The following is a 22,764-nucleotide window of genomic DNA, read 5'->3' as shown; positions in this document are numbered from 1 at the left end:
AAGGCCAAATTTGCCTGTTATTTCAGGTATCTCTTGATTTCCTACTTTTGCATTCCAGTCCCCTATAATGAAAAGGACACCTGTTTTGGGCATTACTTCTAGAAGGTCTTATAGTTCTTCATAGAACTGTTCGACTCCAGCTTCTTCAGTGTTACTGTTTGCGTCATAGACTTGGATTACTGTGATATTGAATGGTTTGCCTTGGAAATGAACAGAGATCATTCTGTTGTTTTTGAGATTGCATCCAAGTACTGCATTTCAGAATCTTGTTGACTATGATGGCTAGTGGCTCAGCTGGTAAAGAATCCACCTGCAATGTGGGAAACCTGGGTTTGATCCCTGGATTGGGAAGATTCCCTGGAGAAGGCACAGGCTACCCACTCCGTGTTCTCACCTGGAGAATTCCATGTACTGTATAGTCTATGGGGTTGCAAAGAGTCGGACATGACTGAGTGACTTTCACTTTCTCTTGAGCCAATGGTCACTAAAGCAGGAGGACTTCTCTGGAATCAAGATAATTCTAAAGATCCCCACATTAAGCATTTATGAGTCTTCATGCTAAGTCTCAATCATTATACTTTTTATTTTATTACCATTTTTTTGAGTTTGTGTTATGTGTTAGGCACTCAACTAAGCATTTTGTATGCCTTTTGCATGGTCAGTTGCTCAGTTAATTTCAGTTGCTCAGTCATGTCTGACTCTTTGCAACCCCATGGATTGCAGCACGCCAGGCTTCCCTGTCCATCAACAACTCCTGGAGCTTACTTAAACTCATGTCCATTGAGTCGATGACGCCATCCAACCATCTCATCCTCTGTTGTCCCCTTCTCCTTCCTTCAATCTTTTCCAGTCGCTCAGTTGTGTCCAACTCTTTGCAATCCCGGGGACTGTAGCCCACCTGGCTCCTCTGTCTATTGAATTTTCCTGGCACGGATAGTGAAGTGGGTTGCCATTTCCTACTGCATTTGTATGCCTTATGTCATGTAATTCTCACAAAAATTCTTGTGATTTATTCTATTATTATACATATCTATAAGTGAGTACGGGACTTCCCTGGTGTCTCAGATGGTAAAAGTGTCTGCCTACAATGCAGGAGACCCAGGTTCGATCCCTGGGTTGGGCAGATCCCCTGGAGAAGGAAATGTTAACCCACTCCAGTATTCTTGCCTGGAAAATCCCATGGACGGAGGAGCCTGGTAGGCTATAGTCAATGGGGTCACAAAGAGCTGGACACGACTGAGCGACTTCACTTATAAGCAAGTAAACAGCTTTTGAGAATCTAAGTAACTTACTTAAGTCCCCTCAGCTAATTAGGTGGGAATCAACTTCAACTGTTGCCCAGGCCTCATGAAGGTCAGAAATAGTTCTGTTTCTGTGTTCACTGTATCCCACTACCACTTGGCTTCTCTGGTTTACTTAACTCAGATTGTGCCATAATTTCAGCCTGAGAATGGCCTGTCAGAAACTCTCCAGTCCCATCAACACCATGACCTTTCAGTTTAGTTCCCACTATTAAATGGTGATTTATTTTTCTTAGTCTGAACTCAGGACAATAAGTATTTGTTTATCTCAGTGCGGTATTGAGATCAAACTATGCACTTCATAAATGCTGGTCAGTCTTTTGCTTGGTTACCCTCGCATAAGATCCACATCCCTGACTGACAATTACTAATAAGGATAACTAGGACAAGCAGGATGCATGTGGGGCAGCTTCCCTTAGGAGATGAATGGCTGAAGCAATTGTAGAAGCATCTCTACCAAAAGAACAGGTAGGTAGGAAAGGTCCACAGTGAACCAAAAGAAAAGAGGACATGCAATAGAACCATAAGAAATAAATATCTGAAGACTGGCCAGCATAAGAGAGGTCGGTATAAGAAACTGACATAAAACAGAAAACTAAAAGAACAGCAGAAAAATAGAGAATAATGTTAAGGAATTGCAAAGAGAGTTCGAAAATTAAGGATGCATTGCACAGCAACAAAACCTTCACCAACATCAATCTCACATAGTTCAGGGTTGAGCAAGAACAGGTCCTTGCTCTTAAGGTGGAGGAAACAAATGGTAGTAATCACAGAAATTAATATACAATTGCAGTTCTGAAACATGTGACAGAGAAGAGGTATATAGTATTTTGAGATCCTAGAGCAAGAGGACTTGATACCGTGAAAGAATTCAAGAAGATCTTGCTTAGACTTGATGCCTGAGTTGAGATCTGAAAGGAGTGGGAATGGGCTAGAAGTGGAAGTGAAAGGAGCCCTGCAGACAGTGTGCAGAGTGGCTTTGGCAAGAGGGAATGTAGTGACTGAGAAGTCTCCTGTGTGGCTGGAGTAGAGACAGCAAGGAGTTGACCAGAAAAAGGTAGTGCTAGAGAGGTAAACAGAATATGGACACATGCAAGCTTGAGGGTCATGTTAACGAGCATGTTCTGTGCAAATCCTAAATTCGGTAAGCTGGGAGGGGAAGGGGGATGCTGGACATGATCGGATGAGTATTCTGAGATGGTTGCTCTGGCTGCAGTATGTTGTTCAGTCATGCAGTCCTGTCCGACGCTTTGTAACACCACAGACTGCAGCACACCAGGCTTCCCTGTACTTCACCATCTCCCAGAGTTTGTTCAAACTCATGTCTATTAAGTCAATGATGCCATCCAACCATCCCATCCTTTGTGGCCCCCTTCTCCTCTTGCCCTCAATCTTTCCCAGCATCAGGGTCTTTTCCAGTGAGTTAGCTCTTTGCATCAGGTGGCCAAAGTATTGGAGCTTAAGCTTCAGCATCAGTCCTTCTAGTGAATACTCAGGGTTGATTTCCTTTTAGGATTGACTGGTTTGATCTCCTTGCAGTCCAAGGGACTCTCAAGAGTCTTCTCCAGCACCTGTTTGAAAGCATCAATTCTTCAGTGCTCAGCCTTCTTTATGGCCCAATTCACATCTGTACATGACTCCTGGAAAAACCACAGCTTTGACTATATGGATCTTTGTCGTCAAAATGATGTCTCTTCTTTTTAATACCCTGTCTTAGGCTTGTCATTGCTTTTCTTCCAAGACTGCAGTATGTAGTCAAAGATCAAAGAATGACATTATGCAAGATTTTTTGTTTCAGTTAACAAAGCTCCTACTCATACTTTTTTTTTAAAAAAAGATTTTTGTTGGCACCAAACTTTTAAAGCATGATCACCAGCAGATATTCAGGCATTTTGCAATCCATATACTTAATAATGTTTTCAGGAGTATATCACTTTACATCATAGGTCTGATTTCTGTTGCCTTGACTTTATTTTTAGGCAGCATCTCTTCTACTGGAGTGACATGGAAACTTCAGCCTAGAGAAAAAAACTCTCATATTATTTCCCTAGCAAAAATAGGACTTTCCCCCTACAGTTCCAGCAAATATTTCAGGACTGACACTTACTGAACAACTTGGTCACACATCCATTCATGGAATAATCGTATGGTCAAGGACACACTCATGGTCAGGCTCACTAGGTACAATCAATCCCACCTGAACTACATGGCCTGAGGAGAGGAAAGGGATAGTCCCCAAGGACAGACTCGCATGCTGTCCCCAGAAATGAGGGATCCAGGGAAGTTATGGGGGACAAGTTAAAGTCTTATGATATTCCTGGATCAAAATAGCCATACTTTGGATTGAGGGGAGAGATTTGAGAGGTATTTAAGGAGAATAATTTTACAGGATTTTGTAATGAATTAGACAAGAGGTAAGGGAGATTGCTCCTTGGAAGGAAAGTTATGACCAACTTAGATAGCATATTCAAAAGCAGAGACATTACTTTGCCAACAAAGTTTCATCTAGTCAAGGCTATGGTTTTTCCAGTGGTCATGTATGGATGTGAGAGTTGGACCGTGAAGAAAGCTGAGTGCCAAAGAATTGATGCTTTTGAACTGCGGTGTTGGAGAAGACTCTTGAGAGTCCCTTGGACTGCAAGGAGATCCAACCAGTCCATTCTAAAGGAGATCAGTCCCGGGCGTTCTTTGGAAGGAATGATTCTAAAGCTGAAACTCCAGTACTTTGGCCATCTCATGCGAAGAGTTGACTCATTGGAAAAGACTCTGATGCTGGGAGGGATTGGGGGCAGGAGGAGAAGGGGACGACAGAGGATGAGATGGCTGGATGCCATCACCGACTCGATGGACATGAGTCTGGGTGAACTCTGGGAGTTGGTGATGGACAGGGAGGCCTGGCGTGCTGCGATTCATGAGGTCGCAAAGAGTCGGACACGGCTGAGCGACTGAACTGAACTGAACTGAAGGGAGATTGAAATATCAGGAGTATGTCCTAAGTTCCATGTTTGTATGACTGGTGATATCTGTCATTCACTGAGAGAATCACCACTGACAGGGCACCAGGTTAAGATGTAGAGACAGAGTAGAACAGCATGAGCTTAATTTGGAATGTGTTTACCTGGAGGTAACATTGAGACATTCAAGAGATATTAAGAATCTAAAGATCAGTTGGATATGTAGTTGGATATACAGGTCTAAAGATGAGGGAAGACATCGGGGCTGAAGGATAAGCTTGCCCAGGGTTGGAACAGTCTAATTATTTTGAAGGTTGTAACGACAATGGAGAGTGATAGAGGCAGAGCCAGATTCCCATCAGTAGAATGGGAGAATGGTAACAAAATTGTGACTGCAAGTATATCCTAGTCATTATGGTAGATTAAATATGGACACAGATTCATTACCACTTCATCCATTGAAAGTGGAGTTTAGTTTGCTTCTCAGTGATTCTTGGTTGACTTTAGTAACTTTCTTGACCAGAAGAATGCAATAGACATAATTTTCTGGGACTTTCCGTGCTAGATCTTAAGGTGCCTTGTGATTTCCACCTGAGCCTCCTAGAGTATGTTCTATGAAGAGGCCCAAATAGAGTCTTCTTGGGAAAACATTAAAATCCATAAGCCTCTATTTCTTTACTTGCATAGTAATACACACTCAGTAATTTTTAGTTGCTGGTTTATCATTAGTGTTTGCTTAATCTGTAAAGAAGGGAATTAAGTAGCATAAAAGGAGGTAAGATTTGGCTTTCCCTTTACAATGGATTATTTTTATAAGATTTTAATGCTATAACAATTTTAGTGACAACTATTAGTGTTATCATAAGCTATCATCGTGGCAAGTAAAATTAAAAGGAGAGCAATACGTTAATAATTTTAGACCCAGTTTAGACTTTGCATTAAATTTTAGATCCTTTGCTCAGCAAATGTGCTGTGTTAAACAATTAAATCATTAGTCCACTAAAATCAAACCAGAATTCTTAAAGAAATAGATTTGATGTTCTGTGCTTTTTGTGACAGTGTGGGAATATTCAGTGGTGATATTTTCAGGGATACTTTGCCATTTGAGCAGGGCTTTTCTGAAGTTACAAATAGCTGTACTCTAATACCATTCCCAGAAATACCACCTCTGAAAGTCAGAGAATTGAATTACTTCATTAATCTAGTAACTGTTGTAACCTCAAATAGAGAATTTCAGGAAATACCACTCTCAGATTAGGAATTCCACCTTAATGAAGAATTTAGGGCCATAATAGAGCCAATAATTTTATCTGACTTGCATTTTTCAGATGAAAAAAAAAATAGGAGCAATCAAGACACCTTGATCTATATAACAGCTTGCTTCCAAATAGTACTTCCCAATTTCCATAACCTCACTGGACTCAGTTTTCCTATGTAGCCCAGTGAACTTGCATTTCATAGGCATAAGGAGAAAGGAATCTCTTTTGACTCTCATTTCCAGAGAACCCCCTCCCAATCAGACTACAAATGGGAAAGGGAATGTTTTCCTTGTTTTCCTATAAATTGACTGTCAGTGGCATGTTTTCCACCAATGGAGGTGGGTGTGATGTAGTCTTAGTGGCAGCCCACCTGTTCACTCCAAGGAATTTGTAAGATGGCAAAATCCTGTCCTTACTTGAATATTTTGTCACTATCACTGTTTCTCTGCTCTTCTCCCCTACTTTGTGGAGAAGGGAAGATTTTTCTGGGTCTGGATTACTGTAACAAACTCACAAAGGCCCCTGTCAAAAAGTTTATATGACTGGATGTGATGTGTGTTGTGCTGAGCTGTTTACTGAGCAGATACCAGCCTTCACCATTAGTCCACTGGAAATGAGATTAATTAAGCAAAGCTATCATGGAAAGTATTGTCTTTAATCATACATTGATCACCATCTGTACTGAATCCAGAGCACTGAAAAACTAAATACTTTGAGGCATTATTATATTAACTGAGAATATCAAGTACATTTGCAAGCAACTGGGGTTTGGTAGTAAAATTAATTTTTATTCACTTGAATTAAAAATTACATAGCTTTTCTGCTTACTTTTTTAAAATGCAACAATATGGTCATGTGTTTTAAAATTGAACTTAAAAAAAAGTCTTTAGATAGTTCCTTTTTTTCTAGTTCTACTAGGAACAACAAACTTCCAATTTCTTCATAGAAGTAAGAGACACTGTTTAACAGAAGTGAATCACTCAAACTGAAGTTGAAATTATATGTGAATCTTTATAATGCCCTCTTGGATTCTTTCTACTTCAAATCCTCACATTATCAAATCATGGATAAAGAAAGACTTATCTGTGTGCTAAAAGTCAGCATCCCGTATCAGGGCATGCTGCTAACAGAGTGACAGTGGCTACAGTATTTTTTGAACCCATCCTGTCTTCTCTCCTTTTCTTTATGGAATAATGTCTATTCTTTTAACTCTGGTGACTGGACGAGCAGGAGAAAAAGCATATCAAAAATAAGGGCAAACCTCCCTGAGAACAGTACAACTGCCAAACTCCAGCAGAGCTCATATGCTTTGGCTGATGATTACACGTAACTGCAAACCCTTAGAAATTTTGAACCGATTAGAGGAGAAGACAATTATCTTTATCTGCTCATAGAGATGAACAACCAACTCAGATGCTTCAATGATATTTCCTTTTCATCTCTCTCAAAGGTAATAAATCTTGTGAGAATTCTTCCAATGATTGACTACCTAATTTTCCACTTAATTGTTGTATTTTCATCTCAATTTCTAAAGGAGATTTTTAAGTGATAAACAAAAAGGTACATGTCCATCATGCACACACAACACAGAATCATAAAATATAATTAATAAAATAAAAAAGGCTGTGAAAAGGAAGAAAGTAATTTAGAGTCTGCTTCACTTTACTATACATTGTGTAAATTTTCTTATGCCAGCACTTTAGTGATAGGAAAAAACAACTCAATACCTTTAAATATTTTATTGACAATATTAATATACTAATGTATCAAGGTATTTTTGGGAAAATAGATATATATCACCTTAACTCATGATTTCTAATGTACTATAGATATTATAATGATGTAATATTGTACATTCTTTTTGTTTAAAAATCTGTTATTGTCCTGAATACCTTCTACTTTTGCTCCACATACACACAACTTTATGTTATATGGTACAACATTAAGATAAAAGAAAAATTTTAGTTAGCAGACACCTTTGAAATATGCTTGAAGTAGAAATGTGGTATTTTCATCTGTGACACCAACAGGACCTAAACTGAGTCCGCGAGATGCTATTCAGATTTATCTTCAAAACCCACTGTTTCAGTACTTTCAGCCCCACCTTAAAGACACCATATCAGTGACTGCCAATTCCATTAGGGGGTTCTTTTAACAAAATCATAAACCAGAATATTTCCTCACTTAAACAATTTTATTTATGGTGGAGTTTCCAAAAATCTCTTATATCTTGAAATCATCCACAAAGTACTATTTTGTGCTTAGATTAAAAATGTATTTCTTATAAGAAAATGTTAAAATATATACCATTAGGCAGTATTGTTATATTTTATTTAACACAATATAAATCAAAAGATTAAAGAGAAAAGCAAGACAGTTAAATATATTTAAAACTCCCTATAACTGATTTACATCTATTCTAATGTTTTAAAGAAAAAAAAGCACTAAACATCAGAGGTAATATTTTGATAAGCAATATTTATAAAAATATATAAGTTAAGCATTGCAACAAACTACCTTTGATGAACGGCCCCTATAAGAAATAATATCATTGGAACTATATATCTAAAGCAAAGATGAAGGAAAAGAAGAAAAAAAGAAAGTATAAATTGCAATAATGACTTTTTAAATACACTTTCTTATAAAGTGGCAAGATAACTATTTACAAATTTACAACAGAAAAGAAATGTTTATTTACAGGTTGTCTTGCTTTGGGGTTTTTGGTACCTCCTTCCTCCTGTGTAATAGGCCTTCTGGCAGAACTGATCTAGATTTTTAGTTCATAGCACATGATAGATGAGCCTGGAACTAGAGGCCCCTGGAGTTGCAGGTTGAGAATCGGTGCTGGCAACTGGGGAGAGAGAGGCTGGATCCTGGAGAGGCAATCCAGGTTGCTCTGAGTTGGTGATCCGATCCACTATGCTGGATAAGCAATCCAAGCTGGATAAGGAGCTTTTATCCGTGGCATATACTAAGGACACAAGGAGAAAACCATTAAAAAAAAAAAAAATCCTTGCTTATGCTGCCGCTTAAACTGCAGGTCACCACCTTCGAAACCCAAAGGTCAGGTGGTCACAGAAAGCCTGGTAGAAATTTGCAACAAATATCTAGCAATTCATGGGGATGAAGTTGGGGAGTGGAGAAGCACCTGGGTAATATTTCAAGCAAAAGCTCACGTCTGTGTGTATATGCATGGATGTATCTGTTAGGAGGATTTTGAGTAGAAGATGTGTGTTTATTTTGCCCTGCCAAAACCCCCATAAATACCATTCTGTTCTCTTCCCAGTACTGCATGGAAGAACAGACTCTACTTTGATAGGCTAAATTCTGAAGTTGAACTGGTCTTTAAACTCCTCTGAAGTCATTGGTTCTTACCATTTGGTACATCAGGACAGTAGACGCTGTCAAAACTGCTGCTCTTTCTGGACCAGATAGGGCTGTTACATTCAGGCTATAATAAAAGACACAGAAGAAGGCGTTTGTTTTCAGGTCTTGGCAAAAGGTGCTCCAATCTCGGGTGAGGCAGTGCTTGCCCACCAGCTCCATAAACTGACCACTCTCAATCACCTTTATTGCCTTGATTTAGGAAGGGCTAGCCTCACCAATTGCAAGGGCACTGAGGTCAATCTCTGTGCTTGGAGAAGAGGAGAGAGGCAGCAGAAAGAAGAGGGTGGAATTCAGCAGCAGTGTACACTGGGTTAACCATGCAAAATGGATTGGAGTAGAAGGAAGCCACACTAATTCAGAGAGAGAACACTTTCCCAAGGCAGAAACACATTAAAACCTGGCAGCGTTGGAGCAAACGCCCTCTGAAAAGAATGCATGAACATCTTTCAGCCAGGCATCAGCAGAGTAGGGGCTGGGGCCATGCAGGCATTTCTTTGTTTCTCCCTTCAGTTACAAACCGTGGGACAGTGGAGGCCTCAGACAGTTGCCTTTAGATGTTAGTGTATGTCAAGGTCCACTGGTAGTATACACTGGAAATAAACTGAGTAATGGAGAAAACATCTGACTGATCATTCACAGCCAGCTATCTCAAGTGACAACCTGCTCCTTCAGTGTGCACCTAGAGTAGGTAGGAAGTCTGGACAAAATCCTGTTCAACAGCTGTCTGTGTGCTGGCATCTGTCTAAATGTGGCATCTCTCTTCTCATCTAGATGTGGTGAGCCCCACCCCGCCCCCCAATAGCCAACTATCCACCAGTAACCACTGAATATCTGGTTGCTACACCTGGTCTAAATGAGATGTAAGGATTTTTGTAAAAGTTGGGAAGGTCCTAGCAGGTACAGAGCCATCTCTTACCATGCCATCAGAGCAACTTGAGGTGGGGCTGGTGGGCTCAGAGCAGCTCTGCCCCGGCAGGCTATAGTAGTTTTCCACCTGTTCCCTAAGCAGCTCCTGCAGACTCTCAATGTAGCGGATGGCATTCCTGAGGATCTCCACCTTGGGCAGCCTCTGGTTAGGGTTGGTCGTGGTGCACCGCTTGAGCGTGTCGAAAGCCTGGTTGACCTTCTTCAGGCGTCTCCGCTCGCGCATGGTGGCCGCCTTCCGCCGATCCATGGTGGTGGACTTCCTTTTGCATGCTTTGCAGGCCCACATGAGGCAGTGGCCGGCCTGGTGGTGGCCCGTGGGTGCTCGCACGTGCTCGTCCTCGTCTGAGCCTTGCAGGTCTGCCTTGTGAGCCCCGAAAGCAGCCACTCGCGGCTCAAACTCGTCCCCGAACTCACCGTCGGGGGATGGGATGCAGGAGCCGTCGTAGAAGTACTCAGAGGGCGAGAACTGGCAGCCGTCCATCATGTCCATCGTCTGCAGAGAGGCAAGGGGTGGGCCTGGACAGCAGAGAGATAGATAGGGGAGAAACCGGAGCCTGGCGCCGCTGAGGGCAGGGAAATCCCGGGCCGAGCTCCCTGGTCGGTGTCTCTGGTAATTAACAAGGGCAGACGCCTGGCGGCCTGGGTCTGCCGCGCTGGGGCTGGGGCTCTTTATATATTCTTGGGGGAGGGAGGCCGGCCCCTGTGGCCCCGCACTATTAGCATATCCCACCGCAACCCCCGCCAGTGCTGTCTGGGCAAACCTCCGCCTTTTCTCTAGAGACAGTTCGCTGTTTACTGCCCCTTTTGACGCTAATGGTTTTACTGCGTTTCTGCTGGGGCGGAGGTGATGGCTCCCCAATCCGCTTACTTGCACTCTTTAGATTACCTAAACCAAGGGACACTTAGAGGGTGTCACAGACAAAAGCAACGAAGGAAATCCAACTTCGTACAATTGCTCTCGCATTTAAAAAGAAAATCGGTAAATACAGCTACCCATTTCAGTTGACACCAAAAGCGGACCCGTCTTCCCAATATGAGACATGAGGGACCAACTTTATTTTCAGGTATTTCTCTTTTTCGTGAACTTTAGTTGTGTCAGGAATTTTTTCAGCCATTAGGCCAAATAACAGTTGCTAAAAACTTCAAGTGGCACTTTCAATAATGAAGTGGCTCTAGATTTTTTTTTTTTAATCTGTTTTGTTTCTCATCAGATTGCAATTATGTAGGCTGTATGTTATTGGGGGTAACCTGGCAGGTTCCTTTTCTCCAAAAACAGCTTGCTCTGAGTTTTCTCTCTGCTCATCTGAAGGGTGTGGGCACAGGAGGGCCAGGTGACCAGGAACACACCTGGCTTCCTCTCCTTCCCGCTTATGTGCCTGTTTGCTGAGCGCCTCCTCCTGTGATGGACCTGAGCAGGCGGAAGATCCACCCTGACTGCGTCTCTAAGATTTGTATTCTAAGAAACCAGGTTTTAGATGATGAACTCCTTCCCAGGGGCTTGTCTCCCGTCTCCCTCTTTCTGCCCCGCCCTGTCATTTCCACAGTCTAAACAGCCAAGCTGGGCTTCGGGGTTGCTAATTTTCTGCTTTCAGGCAAACTAACACCGTTACAGATGCGTCCCAGCTGCCGGCAGGGCAATCTTTCTTGGCTCGTGTAAAATTTCCAACTCCTTCGACCAGAGTAACTTCACACACTTTGGCGACAAAAGCCTTACAGAAAAGCAATCACAGCAGGGTCTTTGAAACTTCTTGGCTAGAAGGCGGGAGGGGAGGGCTTCCATTTAAGTGACAATGACCCTATTAATCAGCTTTCGTCAATCCTCCTCCACCCTGACTTAACTCACTATCAAAATCACTTGCGGTAGGGGGTGGGGAGAGGATAGTTTTTATATATGGGAAAAAACTATTACTTCAAGGTCTACACAAATAGACTTGAATATTCTGAAGTTTTGGACTAGGCTTGTGGACTCAAGAAGCGAGTTCGCACCTTGATCTTGGGTCACAGTCCAGTAAACTGTTGTGACTCTGAATTAACAGGGGCTGAGGGGCCTTCTTTTCCATTACATTTTTCTAAAATTATTTCCCGAAAGCAACCCTGACAGGCAGATTCCCCCATCTTCAGGGGCCAAAGAAATATTAACTTTCTCAGGGTGGAATCTGCTCTCCAAAGGGAAGGCCCCAAAAAATCAGGGGTAGGAGAATGTCAGTCACCAAAGTTTGCTACAAACGTGCCTGCCGCTGTCCCCTTTCCCAAGCTCTGTCATCTCCAAGACAAAGACACTACCTCCACCACCACCATCACCATCCATCCCTTGAAAATCTGGCTCCTTTTCATACCAATGGACAGCTTAATTGGGCAGTGGGAATTCATCTGCACCTTATTTTTAGAACTGTTAACAAGTAGATGCATTTGAAATGAATAGGTACCCAGGGCTACACCAGATAAAAGAATTGAGTTCCTAAAGGACCCATCCAGGGGAGTGGAAACATTCCAAAGTGTGCACGTTGCCACCTCAGAAGCACAGTAGTGGGTAGATATTCTCATCCAGAAATTCTCAGCCAGGGACCACAGGTTCTGGTCAGCAGCTATAGTAGCACTTTCTTTGGGTCTGTAGTCCAGACTGTCACACACTGGTCAAAGCAAATCAGACCTGTGTTCAAATTGAAGATTCGGGCACAAATAAATTTGCTCCTTCAAGTTTAAGTGGAAGATAGAAGTTATGCTTCTGGCTTGTCTTTCAGGCGATTTCTTTCCACAAAGCACAAAGTTGTTAAGCATGGGATATTTGTAAGCAAACAATTAGAAGAGTTTTCTCTTGGGAAGCTCTGTTCCCAGCGCTTGCTATGTATGCACTCAGTTATGACTTCCAACAATTCTGTGGCAACTGTAACTGGACCCATTATTAAAAGAAGGTAGCCAAGCTCGGGGAGTAAGTCATTTGCCCCAGGTCACTCAGAATTGGAAACTAGGCATCGCTTCTGGAGGGCTTGAGCTCCTAGAGGTGAATTCCATTTGTTTCCTTCTCCAATCAGTTCGGGCTCCGTGCGCGCCCTTAGCGCTCCAGAGCAGACACTCGCAAACGCAGGTCCGGGGAGCTTTCCCTCCGCTCCCGGCTTGAGAAGACGCTGTCACTCAGGAGGCCCTGTCAGGAACCAGAGGTTAAGGCTGTCTTTGGTAAGGTGATCTCAAAACAAATTTACCAGAGTGCCGCGGGCCAGTGGAACTAAAGAAGCCGAGAAAACACAAGCGCCCGGCGGCTTAATGGAACTTGCTGCGGGGGGGAACAGGGTCCAGGGTTGAGGACCCTTGGGACCTAAGCGCTGAAAAGAGGATCTCAGAGCACCAAAGTTAAAAACCGAGACAAAACTTTGAGACCTCTGTCAGGGGCTAGAGGAGAAAGAGATCAAAAATGGGAAGCAGGCTACAAAGAAGGTAGGAAGCCAATGCGTTCAGAGATGCCTGGGCCCCCCAAATCAGGAGATAACACCCTCGTTCTTTTCCCAGGAGAGACCATGGGAGGGGAAAATGGGAAACTGAGTAAGAGAAAAACAGTTTTTGTATTTTTTTTGAGGGGGGAAATTGAACAGAGAAGTATAAAAAAAAGTTAAAATTGACTTTTTAAAAAAGATCTTTTCCATTGCTTTTCTTCTCAAGAGAAGAGGGTGGCCTCTTCTCAAAATCAGACCATATTGGCTTTTGCTTCTCATAGAAAAGAATGAAAATACAATCTGTTTTACCCTATTTCTCCAGGGACGTGGATGTCTTCCATGTTCCACCACTGACTCTGCTAGGAAAATATCACAGTAGGCAGAAGATGAGAGGAAAAGTCAGCCCAGCTGGGTCATATAAATAAATGCTCACTAAGATTCTGATGAAGCAGATATAATGGTTTTTAAATTTTTGAGTTATTTTACATTCTGAAGCAAAATAAACACATACTTTTCTTACAATTTAGACTTACGAGCAGGTTTTAATTGCAAAGACCTTTAAGTAATCATCAACTTTTTTTTTTTTTTGAGAGCCTATTTTAGTTTGAGCATTATGGCAACAATCCTAGTGTTGACGGACAGACCACACCAGCAAAATGATGCTCAGAGCTTCCTTTTCTAGTAAAAGTTGCCCACCCTAGGAATTCTGCATGATTGAAAATTCTCCGTGTTTCTCTCAGCAGGAGAAATTAAATATACATAGGAAGATAAGTTCATTTCAATTCACTTCTGCCCCTACCTGAGACCTTATCAACTCCTGGATAATGGAAGTTGTTCTTGAAATTTTGCTCATTATATTTGACATAACAATGTGCTGAACAATTTCAAATCACTATTAGTTCCGGGAACCAGGCACACCTAAGTAAACACATTAGTACCTGCCAAAGCTGCTGGAAGAATTTGTGGAGAAGACAGCTGAGGAAGACATCGGCCTCTGCCTAGTTCGAAGACTCCCAGGAGAGATCAAAGGCCTAAGTAAGGACTTTAAGCAGCCTTGAGAGTAGAGAAAGTAGGCAGTCCTTGCAGCATTGTCTTTGTTCCAGCACATGGCATAGGCATTCCATCTCACAGGCTGACTCTGAACTAGGCTTGCAAAAAATTGCTGTTTCAGAATGAAACCTCTAGGAAGGAGGGTCATCTTTTGTAACACTGCTGACTCTAAGGGAGTGGCTGGAGGAGTCTGCTGGAGAAATGCCTTGATAGCTTGGCTCTTTAAGGAAATGCCATGTTATAGCTAATTTACAAATGCATTAGATTTGGAGATGGGATATTCAAAGTTTGAACTAAAATTTTTTAAAATATTTTTTCCAGATAAGGTGTTGTAGGAGCAAAGTTTTGAGATGAATAAAGGGGACAAAATATTACTAAGAGAAAAGCACAGATGGGTAAATTCTAGCTTTGAATTTAAATGTCTTAATAAGGGTGAAGGTCACTATAGCAACCCAAGACTTCTCTACCAATCTCAAGAGGAGTTGGGATCACTGATTTTTAGCATCATACCTCCACCCCCAAATCATATGAAAGAATCTGAAAAAAAAAAAAAAGAGTCCTTTAGACAAAGGGTATTTCCACTATTTTCAGGCTTGAAATTCAATGATCCAGGTGTGATGATTAAAGTTAGTTTAAGAAAGCTAACATTTGATGTTCTACAGATTATTTCTTCGGTAACATACAAGAGAAAATCACTTGTTATTTTATACTTAATAACCTCTGAAATGAGGCTCCAGTTTAAATCTCAAATTGCTTATCTTTACCGAGTCATTAACATCTTGATTTTCTGTTTCCACAGCCCTGTTTGTTTTGGCTTTGGCCTTAGTCAAGATTACCATCATTAATATCAAATAAAAACATTTTAATTGCAAACACACCAAGGATTCACTGGGAAGCCTACCATGTCAGTTGTAGCAGTGGAGGTCACATGAAGTCTTTGGGAAATATTTGCTCTATTTAATGAAGAGACTTTCTATGGGCAAACTTATTCCAAACAATTTCTCAGGTTACTCAACTAAGAAAGATAAAGAGGATTTGGTTTGCAAAGACCAAATAAAATCTATCAGCAAGTAAAGTCCATGAATTGATAAAAAACATTCTGCTGCTGAGCAGCTTATAACACAAATCTTATTATAAATATATGTGCAATTATAAAGTTAAATGAGTTTACCTGCTCGGTTATGATATCTTATTTCAGTTGAGGCATGAATCTGATTTTCTAAAATATAGAGGTGTGTGTATGTGTGCATGTATATATATATATGTATATATTCTATATATATATATATTAGGAAATCACTATTGATTCTCAGAAAAAATCACAGATACATAAAAAGCATGATTAAGAGGTATACATACAATCAAGACATTTTCATTCACATGTATTCAGATTAGATAATTTGCAATGCTTGACCACATACATTTTAATTAAATGACTTCTCTAATTTGGAGTTTACTAGCTAATTACTCTCGAGAAAGAGCTTTTGAAAAAGTTGTCAAATTCAGTCCAATTATCCTACAGACCATAAATGTATCTTCTCCTTTCTCAAGGCTTCTCTTTCATGATACATAAACGATTAAGGGAGGAAGTTGGAAGCCATTGTTGTCGACTGGCTTAAAATCCTGGCTCTCTGCTCCAAAGTATCCTTTTCTCATAATAAGAAATAACAGCAGGACTTCTCTCACAGATCTTTGTAGGATTATATGAGTTAATAGGTAAAGTGTTAGGAATGGCTCATTCATCTGGCTGTTGGTCTCATTGTTATTAAAACTATCCCAGCCAGAGCCTGAAAAGTTAGACAACTAAATCTGAAGGAACTGGGACTTTTAGTGGAAGAAAAGCTGCTTGATGGTAAATCTAGTCACTAATGAAACATAAAAACAGCTAACATTTAATGTTTATTTTGTGTCCCATTTTGGTTAAAGACTTCACAGTGAACCTTCACAACCCGAGGAATTATATAATGAGGAAACAGGACAAAGAGGAGCGGCAACGATTCAATCTAGTTATCAGCCCACAGACGTTCAGCAGTTTGCTGAACTCACCCTCCCACCTGCTGCTTTCACACTTTTGAGAGGGATCATATGTCCAGATCAGTTTCCTCTATGTAGCTTTCTACATTTTAAGAGTATTTTAGGAGAAACGAATTATTCACGCGCCCAGAAATTTGCGTAACTGTTACACGCAGGCAGAGGCCTTTTGAAATGCTGAAAGGGCAAGATACTGCTTCTCGCCTGCAGGGGGCGCGGTCTGTGGCGGCATCTGGGACTTGAGTGGTGGGCGTCAGGTCCAGGCTGGGGCATTGGGTAGCAAGGTTGGGCTAGGGGATGCTGGGTTCGATTTGATTTTTCACGTTTTTGAACTGGACAATAGCTGTGGAGAAAAAGAGGAAAGGAAGCAGTTAAGGGAGGAGGGGGAGGGAGTGAAAGTGCCATCTACAGAATGAGAGAGAGAAGTAGCCATTCCAAAGCAATGCCTTGCCCTCCTCCTAGGCTTTGCTTCCCACCGCGATTCTTGGTGGTCGCTTCTTCCTGAGGTTACAGGGTAAACAAACCTGGCACACGTTGTAAAACCCTCACCGTGAGGGGCTCCTGGGGCTTCAGGCCTCTCTGCGGCTTCGCTGTTTAGTCCAGCTAAGAGGTTTCATGTGTGCTGTGGTCTTTTGCCCTCAGCCAGTTAACCCTTACCTCTCTGGAGGCAACCTTCCATCAAAGACGCCTCCCCCACCTCAGGAGACAGATCGTCCCCCTTCTTTTATCTTTCTATTTGGAAAACAAACCCAAACCACAAGAGGCCTAGAGGATATTCCAGTCTTCAAGCCACCAGTCTAGTTCAAGAAAACCAGGCAGGGACCAGAGACCTTGCTTAGAGGCCAGGGCAGTCCTTGGTACACCATATGAATGCTTCCTCAGGAAGGGCGCTGCCTGTAGCGTCAAAGAGGGAAAGTAACTGGGGCAAAATTAGCTGGATTTTTTTTTGGTGTGTGTGGTTATTTCTTGTAAGGATGAGACTTTCTTGGATTGAAGGATTCAGTTGTTAATTTTGATAAAGTAAATCTCACCCAGATCTCCAGGTAAAGGGCTCTGTGTTTTTAGTTAAAGAACTTTCTTTTAGTTAAAGAAGAAACGGGATGTTGATAAAAGGGAAAAGGACGGATTCCTTCCGAATGGTCTTCACTTCTAACCACAAATGTGAGATCTACATGAGACAAAAAAATGAAAAGTTTAATTCAGGCACAGGAAAACAACCCATTTTCCTCCTTTTAAATCGACCCATAGGTCAAATAAATGGGTTTGGGTGGTGTCTAAATTAAAATGTGGTTCACCTTTATTTATGCCCTCTAAACATATTTTTTTTTCAGTTGAATCAAATTAGACCAACTTTTGTTCATATAGAAACTTATCTTTTAATATTACAATACCAGGATCCTCGCACATTTTATATACAATGTCACTCCACATTTAAAATATATTTCTTAGGTTTACATAAAAAATGGAAGTACTAATGTTATTTACAAAAATACATTCAATACCACTAACATTTAGATGCAACGTTCCCACTTTGCTTTAAACAGGAATGAACTTCTTCTGAACATGGCACAAAAGGATCACCGTAATAAAAGTAAATATATTACAAAACCAACCAAACAAAAAGTAAAACCGCTGATCTAAGCCACTCGCGGTTCCCAAGATACAAGCCCAAAGCCGAAAGGCTTTTTCATCCGAGCGTGCACAGCAGTTTCCAAAAAGTTTCTTTGTGAATATGTCTCCTTCCCTATCATAAACTCCTGGGTCTGGCTTCCTAAATATTAACGTAACGTGATCTAAAGGATTAGGCGAAGCAGGGAGGGTGGGATCTTCCTGCTCCGTGGAGAACGTCCGGACCACTGAGTTACTTCTCCACCACCTCCTCCACGCAGGGGAGTTTGTGTTCCTCCGAGGAAATGCTGTCCACGATGGAAGAGAGGCATCGAAGGCTACTCGAGGCCGATGAATCAATGCTTGTCCCTCCTGGGAGCAGAAAATACACAGACACATAAACATACTTCCCATGGAAGGAAGGCAGCTCTGCTCCCCGCGCCAGGCGCGGTCGCCGAGTTGGGAGCGCCAGCTCGCAGGGCACATCCCGGTTCCCGCTCGGCTCCGAGCATTGTTTTCTGCCCCCAGAGAGCTTCCCAGCCCCCTCCCGGGAGTTTCTCTAGTAGCCCTGTGCCCTTTTACTTTACCTTCCTTGGCAGTTATCACGAGCCCCCTGGAATGATCCGAAACACTTGGCCACTGGGAGCTGCAGGTGCGCAGGAAATCCGCACCCTCAAGCTGGAGGAAAACCGAGGCAGCAGATTAGTCAAGAAACATGGGTTCCGGGGGTGGGTTAGGGGGCCGTTGGTGGGGGTGTCTCCCCTGTTTCCTCAGGCCGGGTACGAATTTCCTGCCTCCTGCAGGCACCCCGTGTTCACGGGTCACCGGGGGTTCATTAGAGAGGCAGCGGGAGGGGAGGGCGAGGAAGGGGACCGGGAACGGAGACCGAGCAGCTGGAAGTTAAGGCCCCGAGGAAGGCACCTAATCAGCCTATCCATTCCCCGCCCGGCGGCAGCATCTGGGCTCACATTTTCTTGCTTGGGTCTGTAGCTGAAGGGGTCCACCCCTAACTCCTGCATTTTGTCCTGCTGATCCAGCCGGTGCAGCAGGTCCTGCAACCGCTCGATGTAGTTAATGGCGCTCCGCAGAATCTCCACCTTGGGCAGCCTCTGGTTGGGGTTGGCCACAGTCCGTCGCTTCAGTGCCTCGAAGGCCTCGTTGATTTTCTTGAGCCGCCGCCTCTCGCGCAGGGTGGCGGCCTTCCGCCGGTCGGTGGGGGCAGATTTTCTCTTGCAGGTCTTGCAAGCCCAGATCAGACATTGGCCGGGACAGTGGGGAGGCTGCAGGCCTGGGGGCGCCAGGACATGTTCCTCTCCGCTGCTGTCGCTCCCGGCTTCTGGGGGCATTTGGTCCTGGCAGGGCGACAGGGTACCATCACTCCCTGGATACAGAGGAGAGCCCTCTGCCACTTCTAAGGGCTGCAGGGTAACATTTTCCCCGTCCAAGTAGAAAAAATAGGAGCCAGTTTCAAAAAGGTCCATCATCATGTTCTCTTCCTTGGCCTCTGACTTGGTCTGAACAGGGTGATGGGCTCAAAAACCCAGAAGGTTCTGGGTGGTTACCCAGATGGCATTTAATTAGTGCGGTGACATAAGTCGCCCCAGCTTTATATATAGTAGCTCCTGAAACTCAATCCAACTTTTAGCTGTCATGGAGCATCAGTCTCTCAATGTGATTACACCCAGTGCTCTCTAGAACATCTAGTTTGAAAGAAAACTGAGAAGTGTCACCTTTAGAATGATGTGACAACCTATATGCAGGACAAAACAAAATATATGGACTCCTAAATTTAAACAAAGCATCGAACACTTCAATTTGGGACACTTTAGAGGCTAACCTGCTTACAGGACAAGTTCAAAACAACTGGGGATTAACACTGCACTGTTCCCCTCCCCCAGGCTCATCTGAATTCTAAGTATAGACCCATGATGAAAGATTTCAAAGGCAATAGCCATTGCTCCAAAATAGCTTGTTTAATATTTGCAGAGTGGTTCAGGTCTTTTCTCTCTCCTGCCTCTCAAAAAGATGCTATTCCTGTGATAAAACCATTACAGTCCTTCCAAGGTTATACATGACTTTCAGGCTTCAGCCTCCATAGCAGCAGGTAAATCTCTTTCCTCTCTTTTACTAAGGTTGTATGACAGTTTGGGAGCTGGAAGGGGTGGCTAGAGGGTGCTCAGATTCCTTCCTTGGCTATCTTTTTCTGGAGGGTGGCAACGTAAGATCCGAATTCCATACCCCTCCATGGTGGACCAGTAGTACCTATAAGGTGAGGGGTGGGACTGAGGATGGGGATGCAATGAATGTAATAATGTCTCTTGAATAATAGTTTTAGTGGAAATAAGACTCATAGCTATTTGATATTCCAGGATTCAGTGTGGCACTCTAAGGTTCCTCTGTTAAGGCTCCTATTCTACACTGTGTGCTCACGGCTTTTTTATTCTCTTTCTTGGCACCCTTTGATGCCAGATAAGTTGTTTCTTAGGATTCAGCTGAGAAAGGTAGCAGCGAAGACGCAAACCAAGGAAGAGTGTGTTTACCTGCAGCTTGCCTGTGGTTCAGTGCACATAGGTATGGTGGTTGGGGAGGTATAAGAGAAGGATGAAGTGCAAGGCCCCTAAGTTCCTAAGAAGTCCCTTCAAGTCCTAGCTAAGTTAATTTCTGTTTCTGTGTGCCTAGGCAATACTAGGTTTTGATTTCTCTTAAGATAACAATGGTTGCCTTATGGAATTTTGGGGACAATTCGATTAACTGATCCCATGCGTGTGAAGCATATAACCTTACATTAGCTGCTTGATAAACATTAGTTATCATGGAAAGCATAAGGCTATGTCAAGGCTAAGACCATTTCTTATGAAGGAAGTGAAGCACAGCTGTAGCAGATAATTTTTCCTCCTATTGAAATTGTTTTATTTTGTTATACCCTTTCCTTTTCCCTTCCCTTTCTTTCCCAGAGCTCTGGAAGACTCTTTCCAACTATAAATTGCCTTTGGGATGACAGTCACCTCTGGTTTTGGCCATTAGAGTCAGTGCCTGAAAAACCAGATGGAAACATAATATCTTCTTCTTCTACCCCAAGCAGTGATAATTATAGGCTACGCTCAATATGATTTCATTTTTTAAAATGAATAGGCTGAAAACAATGTCCTTGGACTCAATGGTCAGACAATGTAGAAACTAGTTACATTTTTGAGTTAAGTCGCTTACTCCATAAGATAAATCATTATTTTCTGATCAAGCCATAGACCTGAGATGTTAAGTTTTGCCATTTTGTGCTATTTTTACATTTTTGTTATTGTGCAGCTGTATATTCCTTATGAAGTATGCGAACCATTTTTCAGTTTTTAAAAAAGTAGGAACTATAGGGAATAATAAGAATCTAATACTTTTGTGCAGTTTCTCCTATTTCTGCCAGTCCCCTGGTTGCTAGTATCAGCAGTAGCGACTACAGATTGGAGGCTCCAAGAATTCATGGAATAGTCTTGAATATATTATGGAAAATTACCCTGTGCTCTTAACTTCACTCTGTGCTGCATCTTCTAACGAGAAGGCAATTTGAAAAGTCATTTTAAGCAGTAAAATTATATAGCATTATTGCTAAGATTATTAAGAAAATGATATCTGAAATTCATTTATTCAACATTTTTGAGTTACTGAGTGCCAGATAGTGTCTTGGGTGCCAAGAATAAAGCAGTGAAAAATGATCCCTTTTCTTATGGAGATGGAATCTAGAAGGGTGAGTGAGATTGACTAAGCAATTAAAAAAATGGGAGAAATAGCACTTGAATTGGGGTATCAAAGGCCTACATCACAATTACTTTGGGCCTCTGAGAACTTAGTCAACCCTAATATCTCAAATTCTCAGTTTTTCACCCATAAAGTACATAATGACAAAGATACCATATTCTCAAAGGTCATGATAAAGTTTTTAAAAATGCAAAGTCACTTCAAAAATGTTGCATACCCAAAAAGAAAAGTATTTTAATTACTGCAATTAGGTTTACAGAAAAAATGAAGTTAGAAAAATATTGCTTCTCAGAATTTTGTTGCTTGGATGATAGAAGTAACGTGTAAGGTGATAACGATTCTCAGACTCACCTCTGATTTTAAGACGTTTCGGGCAGATCTGAGACAGTTTATGCATCATGAACCTGCTAAAGAATATGGAAGTGCACTTTCTCCTTTATTTTTCCCTTATTTAAATATCACCACTGGAGAAACAATGAGTTCAAAACATAGAGAAGATTCTAGAAAGAAGAGGAAAAAGCTTTGGGGTGCCAATCAAGAGCAAACTTCCCAGACAGGGGTGGCATTTCTTTGTGTGAATTCAGCTATCACTACTGAATTGTCATTTCTTATTAAATTACAAAACCCCTTTAACAACATTCTCTAGAATTCAGGCCAATAATATTAGTCTTCTTATTCACCTTGTTCAAACAGATTTTTCCCTTTTTTGTTGTTTTGAGGGCTGAGGTAGGGATGGGAAGAGAGAAAAAAGGAAATGCCAACTTGGGAAATAACCATTTTTTATTAGATTAGGTAATGGGAAAATACACAGTGATTCCAAACAACTAACTAGTGAACTCTTGGAACTCAAACTGTTTACAGAATGTGAGATGCCTGTAATTGCAATTACATTATTTCTCAGTACAACATGGGAGACACAGATCTCAACAAGTGGTCAAAACGGGTTTATCCTCCAAGCTTTAGATAGTTCAAGTGCATTTTTTAATTATGAAAAAAGTAACTAATAAGAGAATAATAAAATTAAATATCAATAAGTCACTTCAGGGGCCTAGAGTTCATAACGAAATGTGAA

At 42.0% G+C, this 22,764-nt stretch overlaps 2 protein-coding genes and 1 long non-coding RNA gene across 6 annotated transcripts in view; 1 reads left to right on the top strand and 2 right to left on the bottom strand.

Moving 5' to 3' along the window:
- Nucleotides 1-7,238: 7,238 nt before the first annotated feature.
- MYF5 (myogenic factor 5) lies at nucleotides 7,239-10,718 on the bottom strand. The gene is made up of 3 exons (XM_019960305.2): nucleotides 9,818-10,718; nucleotides 8,890-8,965; nucleotides 7,239-8,485 (listed from the first exon to the last, which is right to left on the bottom strand). Exons 1-3 carry the CDS (start codon nucleotides 10,316-10,318, stop codon nucleotides 8,295-8,297), a joined length of 768 nt encoding a protein of 255 aa, XP_019815864.1. The 5' UTR covers nucleotides 10,319-10,718; the 3' UTR covers nucleotides 7,239-8,294.
- Nucleotides 10,719-17,688: 6,970 nt separating this feature from the next.
- Nucleotides 17,689-19,532, bottom strand: MYF6 (myogenic factor 6). The gene is made up of 3 exons (XM_019960304.2): nucleotides 18,914-19,532; nucleotides 18,533-18,623; nucleotides 17,689-18,317 (listed from the first exon to the last, which is right to left on the bottom strand). The coding sequence occupies exons 1-3, from the start codon at nucleotides 19,430-19,432 to the stop codon at nucleotides 18,199-18,201; spliced, it is 729 nt and encodes a 242-aa protein (XP_019815863.1). The 5' UTR covers nucleotides 19,433-19,532; the 3' UTR covers nucleotides 17,689-18,198.
- Nucleotides 19,533-19,875: 343 nt separating this feature from the next.
- Nucleotides 19,876-22,764, top strand: part of LOC109558939 (uncharacterized) — an 85,626-nt gene continuing 82,737 nt past the window's right edge. For all 4 annotated transcript variants that reach the window (XR_011566512.1, XR_002180675.2, XR_002180674.2 and 1 more), the window contains exon 1: nucleotides 19,876-20,049. This is a non-coding gene — a long non-coding RNA (uncharacterized lncRNA). The remainder of the gene's footprint in view (nucleotides 20,050-22,764) is intronic.

The sequence above is a fragment of the Bos indicus genome, chromosome 5 (genome assembly GCF_029378745.1).
Source record: "Bos indicus isolate NIAB-ARS_2022 breed Sahiwal x Tharparkar chromosome 5, NIAB-ARS_B.indTharparkar_mat_pri_1.0, whole genome shotgun sequence".
Classification (NCBI taxonomy): Eukaryota; Metazoa; Chordata; class Mammalia; order Artiodactyla; family Bovidae; genus Bos; species Bos indicus.
The sequence above is the reverse complement of the archived record's forward strand: the minus strand, read 5'-3'. Positions and strand labels throughout refer to the sequence as shown.

Excerpts from the sequence above, each read along its gene's own strand:
- MYF5 (XM_019960305.2), bottom strand. The coding sequence starts at position 10,318 with ATGGACATGATGGACGGCTGCCAGTTCTCGCCCTCTGAGTACTTCTAC. Across the intron at positions 8,966-9,817 it reads CAAGTTGCTCTGATGGCATG|CCTGAATGTAACAGCCCTAT; the intron begins GTAAGAGATGGC and ends CTTTTATTATAG. Across the intron at positions 8,486-8,889 it reads CTGTCCTGATGTACCAAATG|TATATGCCACGGATAAAAGC; the intron begins GTAAGAACCAAT and ends TTGTGTCCTTAG.
- MYF6 (XM_019960304.2), bottom strand. The coding sequence starts at position 19,432 with ATGATGATGGACCTTTTTGAAACTGGCTCCTATTTTTTCTACTTGGAC. Across the intron at positions 18,624-18,913 it reads ACAGACCCAAGCAAGAAAAT|CTTGAGGGTGCGGATTTCCT; the intron begins GTGAGCCCAGAT and ends GTTTTCCTCCAG. Across the intron at positions 18,318-18,532 it reads CGTGATAACTGCCAAGGAAG|GAGGGACAAGCATTGATTCA; the intron begins GTAAAGTAAAAG and ends TTCTGCTCCCAG.